Source organism: Coffea arabica, chromosome 8c (assembly GCF_036785885.1).
Source record: "Coffea arabica cultivar ET-39 chromosome 8c, Coffea Arabica ET-39 HiFi, whole genome shotgun sequence".
NCBI lineage: Eukaryota > Viridiplantae > Streptophyta > Magnoliopsida > Gentianales > Rubiaceae > Coffea > Coffea arabica.
In genome coordinates this window covers 33,505,782-33,526,835 of record NC_092325.1, presented here as the reverse complement: position 1 = coordinate 33,526,835, position 21,054 = coordinate 33,505,782, and the positions used below count along the sequence as shown (strand labels likewise).

Below are 21,054 nucleotides of genomic sequence, written 5' to 3'. Positions count from 1 at the left end.
TATCAGAAAGATGATTGTCATGCCATGGTTGTAAAGATACAACTTGACGTTGAACTTACAAGAAGTCAACCATATGCCAAGACCTGTAGATATTACCAATCAAATGCAAGCCTTACTTTGTTTACAGTGATTGGTTTTTCAAATCAGGCGATGGATCATGGATCATATATGGTTGCCAGCAAGCGAAGATTGTTCGCTCTTGATGCAGTTATTACAACAGTCTCTGTCATGTCTAAATCGTTAGAATCAAGGCCATTTGGAAGTCTCCAGTCAAAATGGTAAAGCAAAAGAGCTAAAGGAAGCTCAACATTGGCCAAACCAAATGCAATTCCTGGGCAAATTCTCCTTCCTGCACCAAATGGTAGATACTCAAAGTGACTTCCATTGAAATCAATGGAGCTGTTTTCAAATCTCTCTGGTTTGAAAGATTCTGCATCATCCCAATACTCGGGGTCTCTTCCGATTGCCCAAGCATTAACCAAGACTCTTGTTTTGAAAGGGATAATATATCCATCGATTTCACATTCCTCCCTACACTCTCTTGGAACCAACAAAGGGACAGGAGGGTGTAACCTTAGAGTTTCTTTAATCACTAACTTCAGGTATTGCAGTTGTTGTTGAACATCAATTTCGTCAATTGTGTTTTTTCCTCTGAAAACTTTCCTTATTTCACTCTGTGCCTTAGTCATCACACCTGGATTTCTGATCATCTCGGACATCGCCCACTCCACTGTTGCGGATGAAGTTTCAGTTCCCCCTGTAAACACATCCTGCATCAAAGTCAATGCCAAAATTATTTGTAAGAGACTAAAAGATGTAATGGTAGTAAGCAAAAAATTGGTTAAACACTTACAGAAAGAACAGCTTTGATATTGTCCTTGGTAAGTGGGATTTGAAGCTCACCGCTATCTTTAACTCTTAGCAGGACATCAATTATGTCTTCATTGTCCGATGCACCTGTTGCTATTTTTGTTCTTGCTAAGTTGTCCATATGCTGATCAATTATTTTGTCCAGAACTTTATCTAGCTTATAGCGGATATTTATCATTTTATTCTTCACCGAAAGGAAGGGATGAAGAATCTTGAACGATGGTAACAGATCAGAAACATCGAAGGCGCTTGCTATGGAAGATGATTCCTTGATTAGCTGAAAGAATGCAAAATGATCGTCTTTGCTTACTTTGCCGAATGCTGCTCTGTAGAGAACCGAACTTGTGTATGAAGACATCTTTTCCGTTAAATCAATTGATTTTCCAGCTTTAGCCAGAGCCTTAATCGATGAGACAAGATGCAAAGCCTCATCTTGCCGAATAGATCCAAATGATCGGACACTTTTAGTACTAAGGAGTTCCAAGGTGCATATTTTGCGCATTTGTCTCCAGTAGTCACCATATGGACAGCATGCGATGTCCGAACAATTATACAACAAAATCTTTCCTGCTAGACTTTCTCCACGATTTGCAAAGGCAAGATCATGAGTTTTCATAATCTCTTTTGCTAAGCGGGGCGATGTTACCACAATCGAAGAAATTTCACCTAGCTGAATGTGCATCAGAGGTCCATATTTTTGAGCTAATTTTCTGAGAGCATGATGCGGTGGAGAACCTAACAAATGATGCATATGTCCTATAATAGGTAGTTTCCATGGGGATGGTGGTAGTTTCTGGGCTGTTTTTGATCTCTTCAATACCTTGATGAAAGTTAAAACAAAGGCTATGAACAGAAAGAAAGCAGTGAAGTTGAAGGGTAAATCCATTCTTTGGCTCTCTTGCTCTCTTTGCAGTTTGCACTACTTTACGACTTTTTCTGCTCGCAAAATTACATATCAATACAGTAGGTATATGGATTACCATAGAAGCTTACTACATATATTCATGAGGGTACAAGTTACTTTCTAAGAGTTAGTTCTTAATTAGTTATCTCAATTATCCAGCACAACTTCTATGTCATATAATCTTTGTCAAGTTATACTGGTCAAATATTGTAGGTCAAACGTCAACATCTGCACAAATTGATAAATAGTACAAGTATGATAAACTTAAAATGTTTTTAAGGAGATAATTTACTTGCTAATAATTGAATCTTCATTTAATTATCTCGCCGATTGGTTTCAACTTACATATCATCTTCATTGAATAATGATAGTGGTTGATAATGGATAATCAGATCATGCAAGTATGATAATCACTGAGAATTAAATAAAGTAGTTTGGCTATCAGCTGAAGTGTCTCACAAATAATGAATTCCAAGAGTGTTGATAGCATTGAACTGTTTCGAATCTCTTGCCGTTTTGTTGACATAAGCTATAAACGAGGAATAGGACAAAAACCAAAGCAATGAAGTTGAAGGGATGTTGCATTATTGCTGCCTGTATTTTTCATTTTGGCATCGTTGATTCTAAAGCCTTTGTTGACAAAACACGCACATATCATTTTCACCGGGGAAAAATCATAAGGTGCATATTTGCCACATTTAGAATATAGGATAGGAACAAAATTGTTGACATTGAATTAATTATTCGAATATCATATTGGTTAATCCAAACTTACATCGTACCGCCTGTGAGTACCAACTACTCCTTCTGACCTGTTAAAACTGTAATACTTTCTATTTTGAAATGTTTCAAAATATTTATCACATTAAGAAAGCTAAAACACTTTTTAGTCTTTCTTTCCAATATAGTCTCTCCTTTTAATTATGTGCATATCACCATTCAAATTCAAATTATGAATTTGTGCGGATAAGATTAGAAAGAAAAGCACAACATACATTCAAACCACTATTTTTAAAAAGTTGGATTCTCGAAACATTACAAAATAATCTTAGAAATAGGAGGGAATAACATTTAACTGATCTTAGAAGTCAATTGTTTTACCATTTTCATTCTTATGAGGGATCTTTTTTTCCAATTGGCTGGTGTTGGTGTTACCAATGCCAGGGCAATTTTCTTTTCAAATGATGGATTTACCCTTTATAATTGGACATTTTGTATTTTTACCATTGAAGGTTATATTTGACATTTTTGGAAGATAATTGTTATGACCAAAATGATTAATGATGTATTTTCTGAATGTCGCGCACCATTTTTGAAATAAAAGGAAAGGTGTTTAAAAATGAGTTTTTGATTTTAGAAAATAAAGAAAATGGCCTAAATGGGACTTAGAAAATGCGACGGTTTGGAGCCAAAATAATAGTCTAAAAAAGGGTTTTTAGAAAAGGAGAATCGCCACTTGGTATCGAGTTTAGATTTACTAAATCACCCAAAAAATATTTTAAAAAAATAAAAATATATATAACTCTTTTAAACAACTCCAAGTGTTTGAAAACGAGAGAAAAGGGTTCGGGAGTTGCGGTTGAAGAAAGGGAAGGCAAAGATTTAATCGACTCAAATCTAAAGCACTCTTTCAACCTAACCAAGATTAGTTGCGAGATTTAGTCAAAAATTTTCGTAATCCAACCTCTTAACTTATCACATTTGAATGCTTCTATATAGATTCAAATCTAGATCTAGAGGATATCGGGAGAAACGAAATGATTCTTCAAAATTTAATTAGTACCAATCACATTAATTGTGAAACCCAAGAATGATTCCTTGAAGAAGTCACAAAAATGCAAAAGATGAGATTTGAAGAAAAGAAAATTATGATATATAGATAAATATACATGATCTAAAAGAGATAAATGTAACATAACGGATACGGAAAACTAAAATTCATGACACAATTTTTCTTTTTATAGAGGGCTAATAGTATGCTAAGGTTAAGAAGTCATTCTCGTCTATTTTCCATATTCGAAAGGGTGACTCTTCTAATCTAGACAAGCAAATGGACTATCCTGATTTTCTAATTAGCTAAATGAAATGCAAGTCTAAATGATATGGTTTACGCATACAAGGATAAGAGAATACTATAAGAGGACATATCATGCAAATGAAAATAATCTAAAATAGAAAAAATACATGAGATGTAATAAATGTCACACCAAAGTATGAATCTAGCATGTAGATAGCCTAAGGATCTAGCATTACACTAATCCATTTCTATAAGTTCTCACTAGCGTGGACTAGTGAGAAATCGGGGAGAAAAGCCACAACTAGCGTTAGACAAATATAGTGACGTTATGAACTCATTATAAATACATAGCACATAAAGTATATAGAGCACGCAAAGTACATAATCAAAACAAATAAACATATAAAGTACATAGAGCACGTAGAGCACATAGCATAGACATAATATTTATATGCAAAACCCTAGGAAAAGTAAATAAAACACATAAGCACATAAACACACAAGTATACAAGCACATAAGACCTAACTATTATATTGGGAGGCCTAACTACAACTTAAAAGGAAAAATGTGAGATAATAAACCTATCTAACTTATTTATTACATTTATCTAACTAATTACATTTCTAGCAAAAATAAAACCTATCTATTACATTGCCTATCTAATTACATTTCTTGCACAAGAGGATATAACCTATCTATTACAATTTGAGCATTTAAATACCCTCCAAACAATCATAAGACTTAAATTAAACAAACATAAAATGAATAAAAACTTAAAATAAATAAAAGAAAAACATGTAACACATATAAACAGATAGGAGCACATAAAAAGAATTTAAAGGATAATAGGCATATTTTCCATTTAAATTAGCAGTTAAGTGAGGGGAAAGGAGAGTTGTCTACTTTTTCAAAATCAGCAAATAGGTCAATAAACCAATTTAATTAACAATTAATTATTAAAGATAAAAAAACTTAATCTAATAAATTAACACTCCAAGCAATGCATAAAGAATCAAAGAGCCATGGGGATTCTTAAGAATAAAAGCAACAAAGATTCTTAGGGACTAAAATGAGAAAATCAAAAGTTATTGGGGGAAAGCATGAATTTATTAAAAATTAGGGGCTAAAATGAAATTTCTGCCAAAATAATTTTACTACCCTGTTATTCATAATATAATCAGATTTGAACTAATCAACCACCAAAAAATGATTTTGAGCCATCGAACCAAAAACTATTTGCATTGATTTCTAAAGTTGCCAAATTGAAAATCTAAATTTAACAAATTTATTCAAACCCCGATTATACTTAACAAAATCAGAATTAATTCACCCAAAAGATGCATAAAACATATAAATAGAGATCAAGATTTTAAAAGGAAGAAATTTATTCATTTTCACAATTTTTGAGCCATATCATAATCATGCAAATATTAAGGGCCAAAAATGCAAATTTGTTATGACCTATTCGAAATAAAAAAAACCACTAAAATCTTACAACAGCATGAACCAACAGTATCCTCTTTCTTTGCTTTTTTTTTTTTTTTTAACAAAATTTTTCAGAAAACAATTTTTAAATACACCAACGGCCTTTGTATAAACCCAAAATTCCATAGTCGTGAACCCAAACTTATTCTTTTACTCATCATTTCACAAAACTTACAAAAGAAATCTTGGTCCGTTTACACCAGAAACTAACTGTCTCTTGAATGTTGTAGAAGCAAGCAATCGGATGCGGAGGGTGAATGAAGGTGACTCTTCCTTTCCTTGAAGAAATCAGGAGCTTCAAGAGTTGAGAAGGGGCAAGTTCAAGCACGATTTTGAAGGGCTTTAATGATTATCAGCAAAAGACTTCAACATAAAAGTATATCCCAAGAAAATGCAGGAAAAAGAATCACCCCAAATAGATCTATAACGAAGGAGAAAAACGCATCAAACAAGGTTGGCCGATCAACGCTGTTTTTCTGGTTTGCTGAAAATTTTTTTTTCTCTCTCTCTTTTTGCTTTTAATCTCTCTCCAATGGCTCAAAACTAGTGAGTCTCTACCTCCTCTACCCTAAAATGTCCCTTATTGATGTATTTATATGAAACAAAAATCCTAAAACCTAGAAATGAGAGATAGGATGAACTGGGCTGATGTGTTTTTTTTTCTTACCCTTTGATCAATTTTTGTTTAGTGTTTAAAGGATAGGATTTGAAATATGGTGCGCTGTCTTTGTACCAACAAAGCCTTGGGGAGAAAGAAAGAGAAAAGAAAGAAAGAAAAATAAAGAAAAGAAAATAAAGCCATGAAGGTTCCAGCACAAAGCCTTGTAATGGTCCATTGTTGCGACTACGCATGTCAATGGGTAGGGTCTGTTTGGATCCCTTTGATTCAGATCCAAATCCATTTAATTTAGTTAGATTCAGACCCAGATTTCGACCCTTTTGGGTCTGAAAAAATAAGTCCATATCCAAACCTTTATGGATCTGGGTATCCAATGGGTATCCATGGGTATTTTCTGAACGTACTAAAGTAAAAATGTAATTAAAATATATAGAGTTCATAAATAATATAAATACCATCCAATTTTTGTTTTCAAATAATAAAATTAACATTCAACAAGTTGAATGCAATATTGTGAACTGAAAGAAAGAATTATTATTAACTACTTCTATATATTTTCAAAGATTCAACTGCATCTACATCCAATATTTCATTTGTTTGCCTTTACCTTTTCTTCTTTTCTTGAAAAACTTTGTACCGATTACAATGACAACTAAGATTAGTTTTTAAAAAAGAAAACAACCATAACATATATAAATATTTTGTCTTATTAAAGAAATGTAATTTTGTACCTCTGTTCTTATTTAAACCTCAATGTTGGTAAATGTCTAGCAATCCAGCACTAAAATAGTGAATGAGATAAAGTCATTTGACTAAGGACCGATGACAAATAAATAATAGAATAAGAAAATTTATAAACACTTACTCATTTTTTTGATTCAATTCAATCATCAGTAATCACTAATGTTTCAACCATATCTAAAAGCAATTTGGCACGAGTTTCATCAATCACCTAACTACCAATACTAAATGCAGATTCTGATGCCATAAAATCTTACTATATTCGATCCAATAGCCATAAAATATTATATTATTTTATAAATTTACTAATATATATTAGTTAATTAAATATATATGGGTCTGGGTAAGATTTGGTATGGATCTGAATTTGAATATGGATTCTAAAAAATCAAACCCTACCCAAATCCACGACTCTCTCACAGGGTCTAGATTTGGGTAGGATTTGAATTTGAGAAATTAAATCCAAACCCTACCCAAATATATTAGATCTGGGTAAAACTCAACTCATCGATATGCCTAGTTGCGACGACGAAGAAATAACAGCACGCATTGCACACGCGTATGAAGAGCTGCACTTTTTTTTTTTTTTTTTCAGGGAAGGAAAAGAAACGGGCCAATGGGCCTCTTCTTATTTTTCTTTCTTTCCTGGTTTTTATTGGGCTTCAGGTGGGCTTTTGTTGTGTTTTGTGTAGGTTGATTTGAGGGTTTAGGAATTGGGTTTTGAGTGGATTTAGTGTTGGGTTCATTGTTGGGATTTTTATTGGGTTAGAAGCCAAAGAAAAGAAAAGAAAAGAAAACAAACCTCTACTATTTCTTTTAATTTTTAAATTTTCATTTCTCTTTTTTTCTCCTTTTTTTTTTGCACAAGCCTACAAAACAAAATTAAAAAGATTATTTAACCAATTTTTATTGCAAATAAGTAAAAATAACAATAAGAAATAAATAAATAAATAATAGTAAACTGGAGATGAAGAAGAATTTAGTGTCTACACTGAAGCCTATGCACAGTCTAGTACTCTAGCTGTTTTACCGTCATTAGAGTAATTGATATTAAGATTATTTACTTTATAAGAAACCATTTTGGCATCCTCAAATTGAAAAAAAGGGTCCTACTAAGTTGTCCAACCAGATTTTGTCAAACCAACCAGATTTGTCGTCGTCGATGTAATTAAGAAATTAACACTCCTATCAAACTTTTGAACCCAAATTTTGTATCTTATTCACAAATGCCACATATAATTTTATAAGAGTATTCTTTACCTAGAGAGAATGGATGATGTTAGACTGCCCACATATTTTCCTTCAAAAAAAAAAAAAAAAGACAGCCTATATATTCCACTTAATTTGATATAGTGCACCCATGAACGATTGTGCATATACAAGTCATAAGTATAAACCTTTTTTTTTTAATAAAATTGCTATTGAGTTGGGGTTGATTTTACATTCTTTACATGATTGTATATTTTCTTAAGTGCATTACGCCAATGTTTCCTTCTAAGCCACAGTTAATCTTTATTTTAATTTGGAGTATAGTTGAGTTATTTTCATATCGGATAGTTCATTCCACTCAAGTTAATCAGAATAGAGTTCAAGCCTGACTGCATAGTAATTTTTACTTACTGAAGCTTTATTTGGGTAAGCTTGACATGTTAGGGTGGTTATTTATATTTAATTTTTGGTGAAAATTATCACCTATTAAATCCAAAATCTATATGGCGATTATTAAGAAATAAAACAACAGTAAAAATTACGGAAGCGTACCTGAATTCATATCGACAATCTGATATTTGAATCTCCAAAGATATTGAGGTGGCCTTCCAGGTCAAAACGTATTTACCAATCCTTTTAGAGAGCCCTTAGTATCTCTTTGGTATCTTTCCTGACGATGGGATATCAGGGAAGAGCTATATTTTGTACTACTAGAAAATACGACAAAATAAGAATTCATGTGACCTGGGGACCATGATCTTATTTATAGGTAGTATTCCTGTTACCCTTTGGAACCCTATTTCAGCCCATCATAGAAATAGGAGTCCTTAAATCTCTACACATTAAAGACCCACACCCTGTTAGATACATTAAACTCAAACTATATTTGATCACTTAAATTGGGTTTAACCTTAATTTTTTATTATTTTTTTTTTTTGTGTGTCCCGCAGGGAGTGGACTCCGCAGACTATTCACCACCCTCAGCAACTTGTTGGCAGCAAGGTTCGAACCAGGGACCTGAAACTCCATCTTCAGCAACCTCAACCACCAGACCATGCTCCTGAGGGCGGTTTAACCTTAATTGATAGTTTGCAACACATAATTATTCACATATAAGTCCAATGTTGGATTAAGGATCCAACATGACAATGCATCGAGCCTGAATGCAGGCCAAGTTTAAGCTTCATCAAACTCAACCTTGATTTTTAGCGACCACTCTCTCAAAATTCCCTTCAAACTTGAACTCACTTCCCACAATTATACTCATTCACAAAATGTAACGAATTCCGTTGTAGTTGAAAAGAAACATTTTAATGATTACTCAATTTGAGATATATAAACAACCCGATCATATACTTGGTATTTGTTTTATATGTAATCATAAAGAAGTTTGCTCAAAAAAGAGGCTAAGAATATTATCAAAAGATGATTATCATAATATAGTCACAAAACCATCAAGTTGAACTTGCTTGTAGTCAAAGAGGACGGCAGCATCTGCAGATATTACCAATTCAAGCTTTAGTTTGTATACAAAATTTGGTTTGTCGAACCAAGGATATATCATGGATCATATAAAGTGGCCTTCAAGCAAAGATTGTCTGATCTTGATGCAGCTATTCCAACAGTCTCTTTCATGTCTAAATCACTGGAATTGAGGCCACTTGGGAGTTTCCAATCGAAATGATAGAGCAAAGCAGCTAAAGGAAGCTCAACATTAGCCAGTCCAAATGAAATCCCTGCACAAATTCTCCTTCCTGCACCAAATGGGAGATACTCAAAGTGAGTTCCGTTGAAATCAATGGAACTGTTTGCAAATCTCTCTGGTTTGAAACATTCTGGATCATTCCAATACTCAGGGTCTCTTCCGATTGCCCAGGCATTGACCAACACTCTTGTTCTGGCAGGGATGATGCATCCATCAATTTCACACTCCACCCTACACTCTCTTGGAAGCAACAAAGGGGCAGGAGGGTGTAGCCTCAGAGTTTCTTTAATCACTAACTTTAGGTATTGCAGTTGTTGAATATCAGTTTCTGCAATCGAGTTTTTTCCTCTGAAAGCATTCCTTATTTCACTCTGTGCCTTAGCCATCGCGCCTGGATTTCTAATCATTTCGGACATCGCCCAGTCCACTGTTGTGGATGAAGTCTCATTTCCTGCTGCAAATATATTCTGCACCAAATTCAATGCATAAATTCTTGGTTAGAGACTAAAAGATGTAGTGATAACCGGACAAAAATTGGTCGAATACTTACAATAATAACAGCTTTGATATTGTTGTTGGTAATTGGAAATTGGAGTTCATCACTTCCTTGAACTCGTAATAGGACGTCAATTAAATCTTCATGGCCGTATTCACCTGTGGATGTTTTTCTTTCTGATAGGTTTTCAAGATGCTGATTGATTATCTTATCCAAAACTTTATCTACCTTGTGGTGGATGTTAAGAAGTTTAGTTTCCGCTGAAAGGAGAAAATGAAGAATCTTGAATGATGGAAACAGATCAGAAATATCGAAGGCACTTGTTAGGCGAGTTACTTCTTTGAGTAGCTGTAAGAATGCAACATGATCATCTTTGCTTACTTTCCCAAATGCTGCTCTGCAAACCACGGAACTGGTGTATGAGGACACTTTTTCTGTTAAATCGATTGGTTCTTGAGCACCAGCTAGAACCCTAATCGATGATATCAGATGCAAAGCCTCATCTTGGCGAACAGAAGCAAATGATCGGACACTTTTAGCACTAAGGAGCTCCAAGGTGCATATTTTACGCATGTGTCTCCAGTAGTCACCATATCGACAGCAAGCGATGTCTGAACAATTGTAGCATATGATCTTTCCAGATAGAAATTCTCCGCGGTCTGCAAAGGCAAGATCATGAGTGTTCATGATCTCCTTCGCCAAACGCGGTGAAGTTACCACAATCGAAGATATTTCACCTAGCTGAATGTGCATTAGGGGTCCATAATTTTGAGCTAATTTTCTGAGAGCATGATGTGGTGGGGAGCCTATTAAATGATGCATATGACCAATAATAGGTAGTTTCCAAGGAGATGGTGGTAGCTTCTGGGGTTCTTTTGATCTCTTGATTCCCTTGATCAAAGTTAAAACAAAGGCTAAGAACAGAGAGAAAGCAATGAAGTTGAAAGGAAGTTCCATTGGATTGCTTTCTTGTTGGATGCTATCTTTGCAGTATTTTCAGCAACTACTTGGTCGCCATTGGACTCTCTGCAACTTCTTGTTTTATCCTATTTCAACCACTTGGTCGCCGTAGACTTTATGGCTAGTTTTACTTTAAAAAAAAAAAATCATATAGACAATCTTGTAATGTGGTGGTGTGAGGTGTCCCATGGTTGAGTTTGATGGATTTATTGCAAATATTCTATACTTCAGCCCTGTACCGCACTAAAAACAAACCAAGAATGATACTCATGGAGAATTAAATATTGTAGTGTAGCTCTCAGCTTAAGTTTCTCACCTAATATATAACAGTGAAGATTTTTTTTTCTTTTTTGTTTTCTTTTGCATCTTCAAAATGTGGACTGGCTACATTTTGCATTTTTGAACTTGCATCGCTTTTTTATTTTACATTCTAAACTTTAATTTGAATACTTGAAGTCTTAATTTAGGACACTTTTTGAACACTTTGTACCTTAAACTTTCAACTTTGTTCAATTAAATCCAATTGATGATAAATTTAGCAAAATTAATGACATAAAGAATGAACAAATCAATGATAGTGCGCAAAAAATGATCAAAAGGTGTCAAAGTATTATAACAAAAATAAAATAGTACTTTGTCATTAATTCCTATCATCTTTTATCTCGTTAATTTTGCTAATGATAGTGATTAAAACCATATAAATCAATGACAAAATGTTGGAAGTGGTCAAAAAAGTTAAGAACTTGCAGTCAGAACAAAATAGTATGTTTCCATTAATTTTAGTTATCCTTTATCTCGTTAATTTTGCGAATGTAATCATTGATTTAATTTAAATGGGACAAACTTGAGAGTTTTGAGTATAAAGTATCTAAAATTAAAAATTTAGGATGTAAAGTGTTTAAAATTGAAGTTTAGAATATGAAGTAAAAAAATAATACAAATTTAGAGACGTCAAGTGGAGTTAGTCCTCAAAGTATTCTAATTGCTGGTTTGTAAGAGTAAGATGTGGACGCAGGCATGCTGGAACAAAATTTTAATAAGATCTTCTTGATAAAAGTGCTGCTTATCACGTGCTATGCAGTGTCATTTAGAGTGTATTCTTTCTGTTAAATTGTTATTAAGAAGCTCGAATTCTAATTGTCTTAGTGCTTGATCGGACGCATTACGTTTCAGAATGATCATGAGTTGTCACTAAGCATTAATATGGCCAGGTTTGACCATTATCGGCCGTCTTTATTTTATTATTAATGAGTAATCATTCACCTGAATTCTTGGATCTTAATATCGAAATTGAGATAATTTACACCAGCAAGAACTTGACAATCAACCACCAAAAAAGGGATTAAGTCCCTCTCTGGTTTGTAGGCCGAGATTTCGAAACTCACCTGTAATGAAAATTTTTTTTAAAAAATGTTAATACATCTTTTTAATCTAGTCGAATCCGTAAATCAGTTAATCATTTATATAGTCTCTTTAGATTCTCCCTTTCCGTAGAGTAAAATAAATTATATTATATAAATATTATTGTTGTAGCTAAAAAAAAAAATACTTAGACAATCAATTTAGATCTTCCCGAATGAGTTGCTAGTTGTAGATCAATACGAGCTAATAATCATGAGAAAATGCGTATTAAGTGTGTTTGAATAGCCATTATTTAGTTAAAAATTATTTGTTTATATCACAAATATAATTTTCAATACACATTTTTATCTCTAGAATTTTGAATTATTTTATTTTGAATTAATTTTAATTAATGTTATCTAATGGTTATTAGTTTGTTTAGTTTACATGTTTAAGGGCCACACTCCTTGCCAGGCGCGTTGTGCGTCTTTGACGAGCCGGTTAATTTTTTAACCACAAACTGCAGCACTTTGCTCATGTTATTACGCGTCGCTCCCCCCCCCCCCCCCCCCCCCCCCCCTCATCACTCTATTTCTCGGCCGACGGGATGAGTAAGAGTTTGTGGACAAGAAGACTTGTCTCTTGCCTCTGTCTCATCTGATATTATTGTTACACTATGAGTATGACGGCCATTATTGAGATAACCTTAACGTGATCGGCACAGTACGAGTTACTCCTCTGTTCTAATTATTTAGCTTTGGGAATCCAATCTTTTAAGAATATTAATTTGATTATGGTGTTTGTATTTTTTTTAATTTTATTCTCATGAATTTAAAAGTTGAATTTAAATGATAACATGTATATAATTAGAGGAAGGGACTGTATTAAAATTAAAAACTAAAGGGTACTTTAATTTTCTTAGCAGAACAAATATTTTAGAGTATTATAAAATAGAACATGTGATATTTTCAATAGAATAAAGAGAATAATCAGACAAATATTTTAGAACATTATAAAATAAAAAGTACGACATAATGAGGAGGAAATAGTTTGCAGCAGTGCACTCCTGGACTACTATTGTAGGGCAAAAATTTGGATATACCGGACTATGACCCCACATGTAGACCTTGTGGTCTAATTTAAGCCACATCATGGTTTCTGTTGCTGAATTCCAATTCTAAACGGTTCCTTAGTAGAGCTGTTAAGCCAAACGTGGACCGCTGTACTCTTTTGCCATGTGGTCGAAGGCCACTGGCCGCCCAGGGAGCCGGGCCCCGCACTGGCACACAATTAACGAGCCAAGCTCGAGCTTGAAAAATACTCGTTTAGTTATCGAGTCGAGTAGGCTCGAATTCCCTTCTTTATTGAGTAGCTCGATTGAGCTTGACAAAGAAGGGCATTTTTATCATTTTAACAGTCAAAGAGAAGAAATTTGAACTAGGGTTCAATATTGCATCATTTCATTTCAGCAACCTCCCAAGTCCTAACCCACAGCAGCACTCTCCCCCCGCAACCCACAGCCGCACCCCTTCCTCTCCGCCGCACCCCACAGCCAGCAACCCACAGCCAGCAACCTCCCTCTCCGCTGCAGCCTCTCCACCGTGGCCCACAGCCGCAACCCATAGCCAGCACCTCTGTTTTCTTCCATTAACAACCGGCCCACTGCCACGGCCAAAACCAGTCCAATTTGACTGGTTTCTCTAATCCATCGTGATTTCTGGTAAGTGTTGTCTCTTTTCGTAGGTAAATTATCCCAGCATGTACTCATAAATGGCGTGTAGCCAACATGTACTTAATTGAATATATCACATAAATCACTTCATAGATCATAACCAGATTATGTATACGCTTATTCAATTTTTTAAATACTATATTGTTGGCAACACTGAATTTAAGGTAACGTGCTATTACCAAGATGAAATTAGGCCAAAATATACTTACACCTAAAGTTTAGTACACTTTACCTGAAGTGTAAATTGTTGAGAAAGTTGCTTTGGCTGGATATGTATGTCGCAATGAGAAGCAAGAGCTTCTTTTTTTTTTTCTTCCCTGTGAGAGAAAGAAGGAAGAGTGACATTGAAATATTTTTTAAAAAAATAGTGAAAAATGGTTCAAAAGCCTGGTTCAAAAATACTACTAGTTATGGATGGCACGAGTTCATGACTAGCTTAGTTCTATTGAGTTGACAAATATTGGGTCAAAATTAAGCGTACTTGGAAGGATCAGTGCACTTTTTTTAGTAGTTGTAGCAGAATGATAATGGAAGAACTCCTATTGATTTAAATCCCGTTTGGAGCTACTGTGTTATAAAGAAACTCTTCTAATACAAATACTTCTAATGAAAAGTGCTTTTAAATTATCAAACCTAGAGTATTTATGTTACCAAAAATTAATCATCAAATACTCTAGAAATACTTTTAGTAATCCTCGAAAATAAATACTTTTAGTGCTTAAGAAGTTTTTTTTTCTGCTGAAATTGTTTGTTATTCGTTGCATAAATGGTACTTCAGGTTTTATTGCTAATTTGGATAAATGCATTTGTAGAAATGGCGAAAAGCAAGCTGAAAATAGTTATTAAATATCATATGGACTTGACTGCATATATTCCTGCATATGTTCCTTATGGACTTGACTGAAGTATATTTTCCCTTTTAAATAATAGGTATGTACAGTCTTTCATTTCATTCACACCAAGGATCGTCAACAAGTCCTATTATGGAGGTTGGTAATGAAGCTGTAGAACAAGAACTTGAGGTGGAGTCTAATGCTGATGAGATGAGCGAAGAAAAGCTGGACTTAGATAACTTAGAGCAGCTGAATGAAGGAGCAGAAACAGGGGAAAAAGGTCCTGTTGATGGAGCAAATCCGTTTGAAAAAAAAGCAACGGAAAAAGAAGTCAACAATATGAGAGGATATGACAGTAGTAAAACAGCCAGATGGAACATTGAAAGTGCAGTGCAATCACTGCAAAGAACTATTTGCCAAAAGTCCATCTGGAGCTACTTCTCAACACAAGCGTCACCTCAAAAATTGCCTACAAAAGAGGCTGGCTGTTGGGGAGGAAAATCGAAAGAGGCAGCAAGTGTTATCCTTTACCGAAGGGCCCTCGGATGGTATAACTTCTATAACTAATTTCTCCTATAATCATGCTAAAGTACGAGAGTTAGCAGCTCATATGGTTCTTGTGCATGAGTAACCTTTTTCTATGTTGGACCATGTTGTTTTTAACAAGTTTATGAAAGCTGCATCACCATTTTATAAAAAGATTAACTGGCAAATAGTAAAGGAAGATTGTGTGATTGCTTACATGCTTGAAAAGAGAAGGCTGAGAAATATATTAAAAGGTGCCAATAGGGTTAGTATAACCACAGATTTTTGTGAAAATCTGGTCAAAAAATTCAATACATGGTTGTGACAGGGCATTTTGTTGATAGTGATTGGGTGTTGCAAAAACGGATTCTAAATTTTTGTTATGTCCCACCTCCTCACACGGGGGGTAATTATTGCCGATGCTTTAAGTAAGTGTTTTCTTGAGTGGGGGATTGAGAATAAGATTTCTACTATCACTGTGGACAATACTTCTTATAATAATGTATGCATTAGGAGAGTTAAAGAGGATTTCTCTCTAAGAAAAAAGTTGAGCATTGGAGGAAAAATTTTTCATGTTAGGTGTTGTGCCCATATACTTAATTTGCTTGTTCAAGATGGGCTTAATCAAATTATTGATGTGATTGATGTTGTTCGAGAGGGGATTAAATATTTGAAAAATTCAGAGTCTCATCTCAATGAATTTACCAAAATAAAAAAATAGCTTCAATTGCCTTCTAAAAAGCTCATTTTGGATTGCCCAACTAGGTGGAACAGCACTTATTTGATGTTGGCTTCAGCTCTAGAGTTTAGGGATGTATTTCCCAGGTATGGGGACATTGATCCTAGGTTTCACTATGTCCCAAGTGAGTACGAGTGGATGAAAGTTGAAGAAGTATGTAAATTTTTGGGTATTTTTTATGAGATCACCATTATTATTTCTGGATCTAATTACCCAACAACTAACCTTTTTCTTGTAGAGTTGTATAGGATTAAAAAGCTATTAAATGAAAAAGCTTTTGATTTTTCCGATCATATTAGGTTTATGGCTGAGAGTATGGCACAAAAATTTGACAAGTATTGGGGTGAAAGCAATGTCTTGATGTCTTTGGGTGCTATTCTTGATCCGAGGTACAAAATGGTCCTTGTTAATCATACTTTCCCAGTTATTTATGGAGAAGATGCAGTCCCTAGGTACATTGATGAGATTAGATGCATTATTTATGACCTCTATAATGAATATGTGGATGCTCACATCTCATCTCATAGTGAGGAACCACAAAGGGAAGCTAGAAAACGAAAACATGCAGAAATTTCAAGTAAATCTACCCAAGGGGCTGCTAAGAAGCTTGGAGTTAATGTTCTAACTGGGAAAGAAAAATTTCAAATGATTGTTAGTGAAATTGACAAGGCTCCTCCTGAAAAATTAGATTTAGATGTCTATTTGGAAGAGGGCAGGTATGTTTGTGATGCAAATGCAAATCTTGATTGTTAGTGAAATTGACAAGGCTCCCCCTGAAAAATTAGATTTAGATGTCTATTTGGAAGAGGGCAGGTATGTTTGTGATGCAAATGCAAATCTTGATTGTTAGTGAAATTGACAAGACTCCCCCTGAAAACTCGCAGTCACTACCGCACTGGATAAACCCCGCCTCGTGCATAACTCGCCAACCACACGAAGCTTAACTTTGAACTATCAAAGAAAACTCACATCTTATACCTGAAGGTATGGGTTTTAATAGCTATCTTTGTGGGCTTGTTCCTGGTGTTTATTGTTTGGGTAAAATACACTAAACCTCCTTGTGGTTTGGGTTATTGTCATAGAACCTTCTCATTGTTTAAAAACTCCCAAAGAGCCCCCTCATGGTTTGGACTAATTTGGCCAACGAACGAAAATCATCCAATTTGACGAAATAATATAAAATTTCTATATTAACCTTGTTTTCAAACTATACCAAAAGTTAGTTCGGGTTTTACTTAAGATTTTAAAAACTTTCTTGCTTCATTTAACAAAAAAGTAAAATTCAAGGGTTAATTCAACAATTTCTAAAAATTTGTTGTCTTCTCCAACCGGACGATGTTCAGATTTCAGAACCCATCTCCTTTTTTTTTGTTCTTTTTTTTTTCTTTTTTTGTTTTCCTTTCCCTTCCATTTTCTTCTCCTTTTCTTCCTTTCTTCAGTCCAGCAATTGTCATCGTTGCCATCGTCGCCGTTACTATGATTGTCGTGGTCATTATCTTCATCATCATCTTCAGCATCATTGGGTCTCAGATTTCATCTAAATTCATGAATCTTGAATTGTCGAAGGAAAAAATTAAGGGGCCAAACTAAAATTTCAAAACATTCTTCATCTTCTTCGGCAATAAAGCAGCTTTCATTATTTTTCTACCGCTGCTGCCACAGCCATCATCATCTTTATGGGTTTACAAACAGACTTTACGAGTCAAGGTGAAAATTTTCAAAGTTTCTCTTCTTCCCTGCCTATTATTATCATTTACAGATCTTGCGGCAGCGACAGTAGGAGCAGCGCCGGCAGTAGCTACCACCAGTGTGGAATTTAACAAAAATTACACCCTCAAATCCAATTTTAGCGTAGATCATGATTATGATATCATATTTGACCAAAAACAAGCAAAGAGTAACAAATATAGGCACGAACAGTGATAGGCAAAACTATAAATTTCAGTCAAAACACAAAGTCAAACAAACAAATTACTATATAAAAACAATCCTTTGGACCAGTAAAATGGTTATGTGACACCAATTACACACAAAAAGTCAGATATTTGCATGGATTAAAAGAAAAATTGTGAGGCTGCCTTGATTCATATCTCAAATCCATCTGGATTTCTGCCCGCCTTACGTATTAGTTGGTGACCATGATAGCAATGGTGATGGCATCAAATCTGGTTACTAAAGAATGGGTTAAAGGCAATTACTTAAGAGATTAAAGGTGTTGCCGTAAGGAGAATTCTATTGGAGAAGAAGCCAATGTTTGACATGAACTTTCTTAAGAATCCCCTGGTGCTGCAACAGAAGATAAATATAAGAAGAAGAAAGAGTGGTCGCAGTAGTCATGGTTGTGAGGGGAGTTGGTGTTTTGGTGCATCTGCTATCTCTGTTTTGATTGCGAGAGAAGGAAGGAGATGAAACAAAAGAAAAGAAAAAAGAATAAAAAGCAACCTTTTGATTTTGGGAGAAGGAAAGCAAAAGAAAGTGAAAAAAAAAGAAATAAAAGAAGGAGGGTATAATTGGAAGAAGAAATCAGTTTTTTATGTAGAAAAAGCAACATGATCAATTTTACTCACGTATTAAGTGAGTGTGACTCACTCTCCGTTAATTTGGATGTTTTTCATCCAAATTCCAGATTAGTTTACAGTGTAAGGAGGTTCAATGTGTGTTTTTAAATAATGAGGAGATTTTATGATAATAATCCAAACCAAGGGAGATTTAGTGTATTTTACCCTTATTGTTTTGGTTCTGCCATTTTGTCTGTCACGTAAAAGATCAAAAAGAGGCAGTGCTACTCTTCGAATTAGCCAAATTCCCAAGGTATCAAAGGACATTAAAGAGATCAAGGTTGCCCAATATGCAGCCAAAAAAGTCCACAAATGCTCTGACGTCGGTAGCCATGACAGTTAGGTTGAGAATCAACATGCACCATAAATGCTTCATATCTTCTCATAAAAAATATCCTTCTTTATTTCTTCCAAATTTTATATTACAATTTCAACGAGTAATTCAAGTGGTTCCTTATCCGCTACTACTATGTAGAGAAGGTTTGAAACTCATAAATGAAACTATAATCAAGGGTTTGTTTGGATTGTGAATTATTAGAGATATTTTTACTGTAGCACTTTTTGTGATGTGATGTATGTGAGATAAAAAGATAATTGGGAAGATAAAAAGGTGTGTTGGAAATTGTAATGATGATGTAAGCAAATATATTTTGGTAAATAAACTACAATCCAAACAAACCCTCAAAAAGCTAATAAAATTTTCAACTGCTAAATTTCATTACTTATATCAAGACGTAATTATTCATGAATATTTCAAGAACAAATGTTTCTTGTCACCCTTTTTTTTTTTTTTTTGTATTCTCATACATCTCTTTCTTTTTTCCTCTCTTTTTTTTTTTTCTCCAAACAAAAAATTTATGTACTGGGCAAAACTTGATATATACATTTTACAAATTCGCACAGCGCTATCGCGCGGTGATAACCTTTTAATAAATTACTAGGATGGTTCTGGCTATGCCAATGCCCAATCTATTGTGTAACAAATATTGAAAAATTCCTTGCCATTCTTATTTTTAAACTTGGGCACAATTGTATCTAATTCTTATTCTAAATTAGAAATAAATTACCCATTTGAAAAGGTTCAAAATTCTCATCAGACTAAATAATCATTCATCTAAATCCAATAGCACAACCAAATCCCAACCTATTGTGTAGAAAATATAATTCAGAGCACCTAAATTGTAAGTAGTGACAATTCTTATGTAGATGTATATAATGTAATAAGGTGTTTACCAAATCTCACGCCCACATATTAAAATTGAAGAAATGTTGATTCTAACAATATTAGGTATGAACATTATTTTTTTATTTTTAGTAATTGAAATACCAACCTAAATACTGTTGTTATTTGCTGTTCTTTTTTCTTTTTAAGTTTAAAAATTTTTTAAGGCATTTTTAGGCTAGAGGATTAAAGTTTTAGCTGAAAAGAAATCCGATATTAGAGATTCTTGTAGAAAATTTTATTAAGTTCAGTGATTTTGTGGTATAATTGAAAAACTTTTGCGGATTGCTTGCATCATTGGTCATCTAGTTGTTAACATAGCGTGCCAAATACATTTACTGGCAAGATGTGGAAAATATTAAGCACGTAAATTATTGTGGTATAATTGAAAAACTTTTGCGGATTGCTTGCATCATTGGTCATCTAGTTGTTAACATAGCGTGCCAAATACATTTACTGGCAAGATGTGGAAAATATTAAGCACGTAAATTATTGCTTTCTAGCAGTAGAATCTCTCCAATGAAAATCAAAATATCCTATACTATGTAGTCTATGTTGCATCTATAAATGATCAAAAGATCCTATACTACGTTGCATTTGTAAATGTTTAATCAATAAGAGTAAGAATAAAGAAGCAAAGGTAGAACCTTACTTCTTAAATGAAATTACATAATATCCTTTTCATTTAAAAAGTATAAAATTCATACACCTTTACAATGAAGATACCAGTTTTTGGGGATTACATTTATTCACCTTCTGCCTGTGATATAGTATTTTTTACATGAAAGAAAAGGAACATTTGTACAACGGAGAAGAAAATATAAAAATGGCTTTCAGTAGAATGATTGCTTCCATGGCAGCTAGCCATCTGTAAAACAAAGAACAAAGAACACAAATTGCTTTTAGTAGAATGGTTGTCCCCATAAAAAGAAGTCATTCGCTAAATTTCTTAAGAGTTAGAAAAGGGGAAAAAAATCTTACCTTCAAGCCAACTTCAAGTAGAAGGAACAGAATTCTGAAGAAGGGAAATTCAATAAAACCCAAACCCTCCAATACTCTCCTACAAATTTTCTATGTCGTCAATCATAAAATAAGAA

General features: G+C 34.1%; 2 protein-coding genes across 2 annotated transcripts; both read right to left on the bottom strand.

Annotated features, from left to right (window-relative positions):
• LOC113706520 (premnaspirodiene oxygenase-like) lies at positions 1 to 1,756 on the bottom strand. The gene is made up of 2 exons (XM_027228442.2): positions 854 to 1,756; positions 1 to 770 (listed from the first exon to the last, which is right to left on the bottom strand). Exons 1-2 carry the CDS (start codon positions 1,754 to 1,756, stop codon positions 156 to 158), a joined length of 1,518 nt encoding a protein of 505 aa, XP_027084243.2. The 3' UTR covers positions 1 to 155.
• A 7,505-nt stretch (positions 1,757 to 9,261) lies between these two features.
• LOC113706357 (premnaspirodiene oxygenase-like) lies at positions 9,262 to 11,150 on the bottom strand. The gene is made up of 2 exons (XM_027228248.2): positions 10,102 to 11,150; positions 9,262 to 10,018 (listed from the first exon to the last, which is right to left on the bottom strand). Exons 1-2 carry the CDS (start codon positions 11,002 to 11,004, stop codon positions 9,407 to 9,409), a joined length of 1,515 nt encoding a protein of 504 aa, XP_027084049.1. The 5' UTR covers positions 11,005 to 11,150; the 3' UTR covers positions 9,262 to 9,406.
• Between the last annotated feature and the right edge of the window lie 9,904 nt (positions 11,151 to 21,054).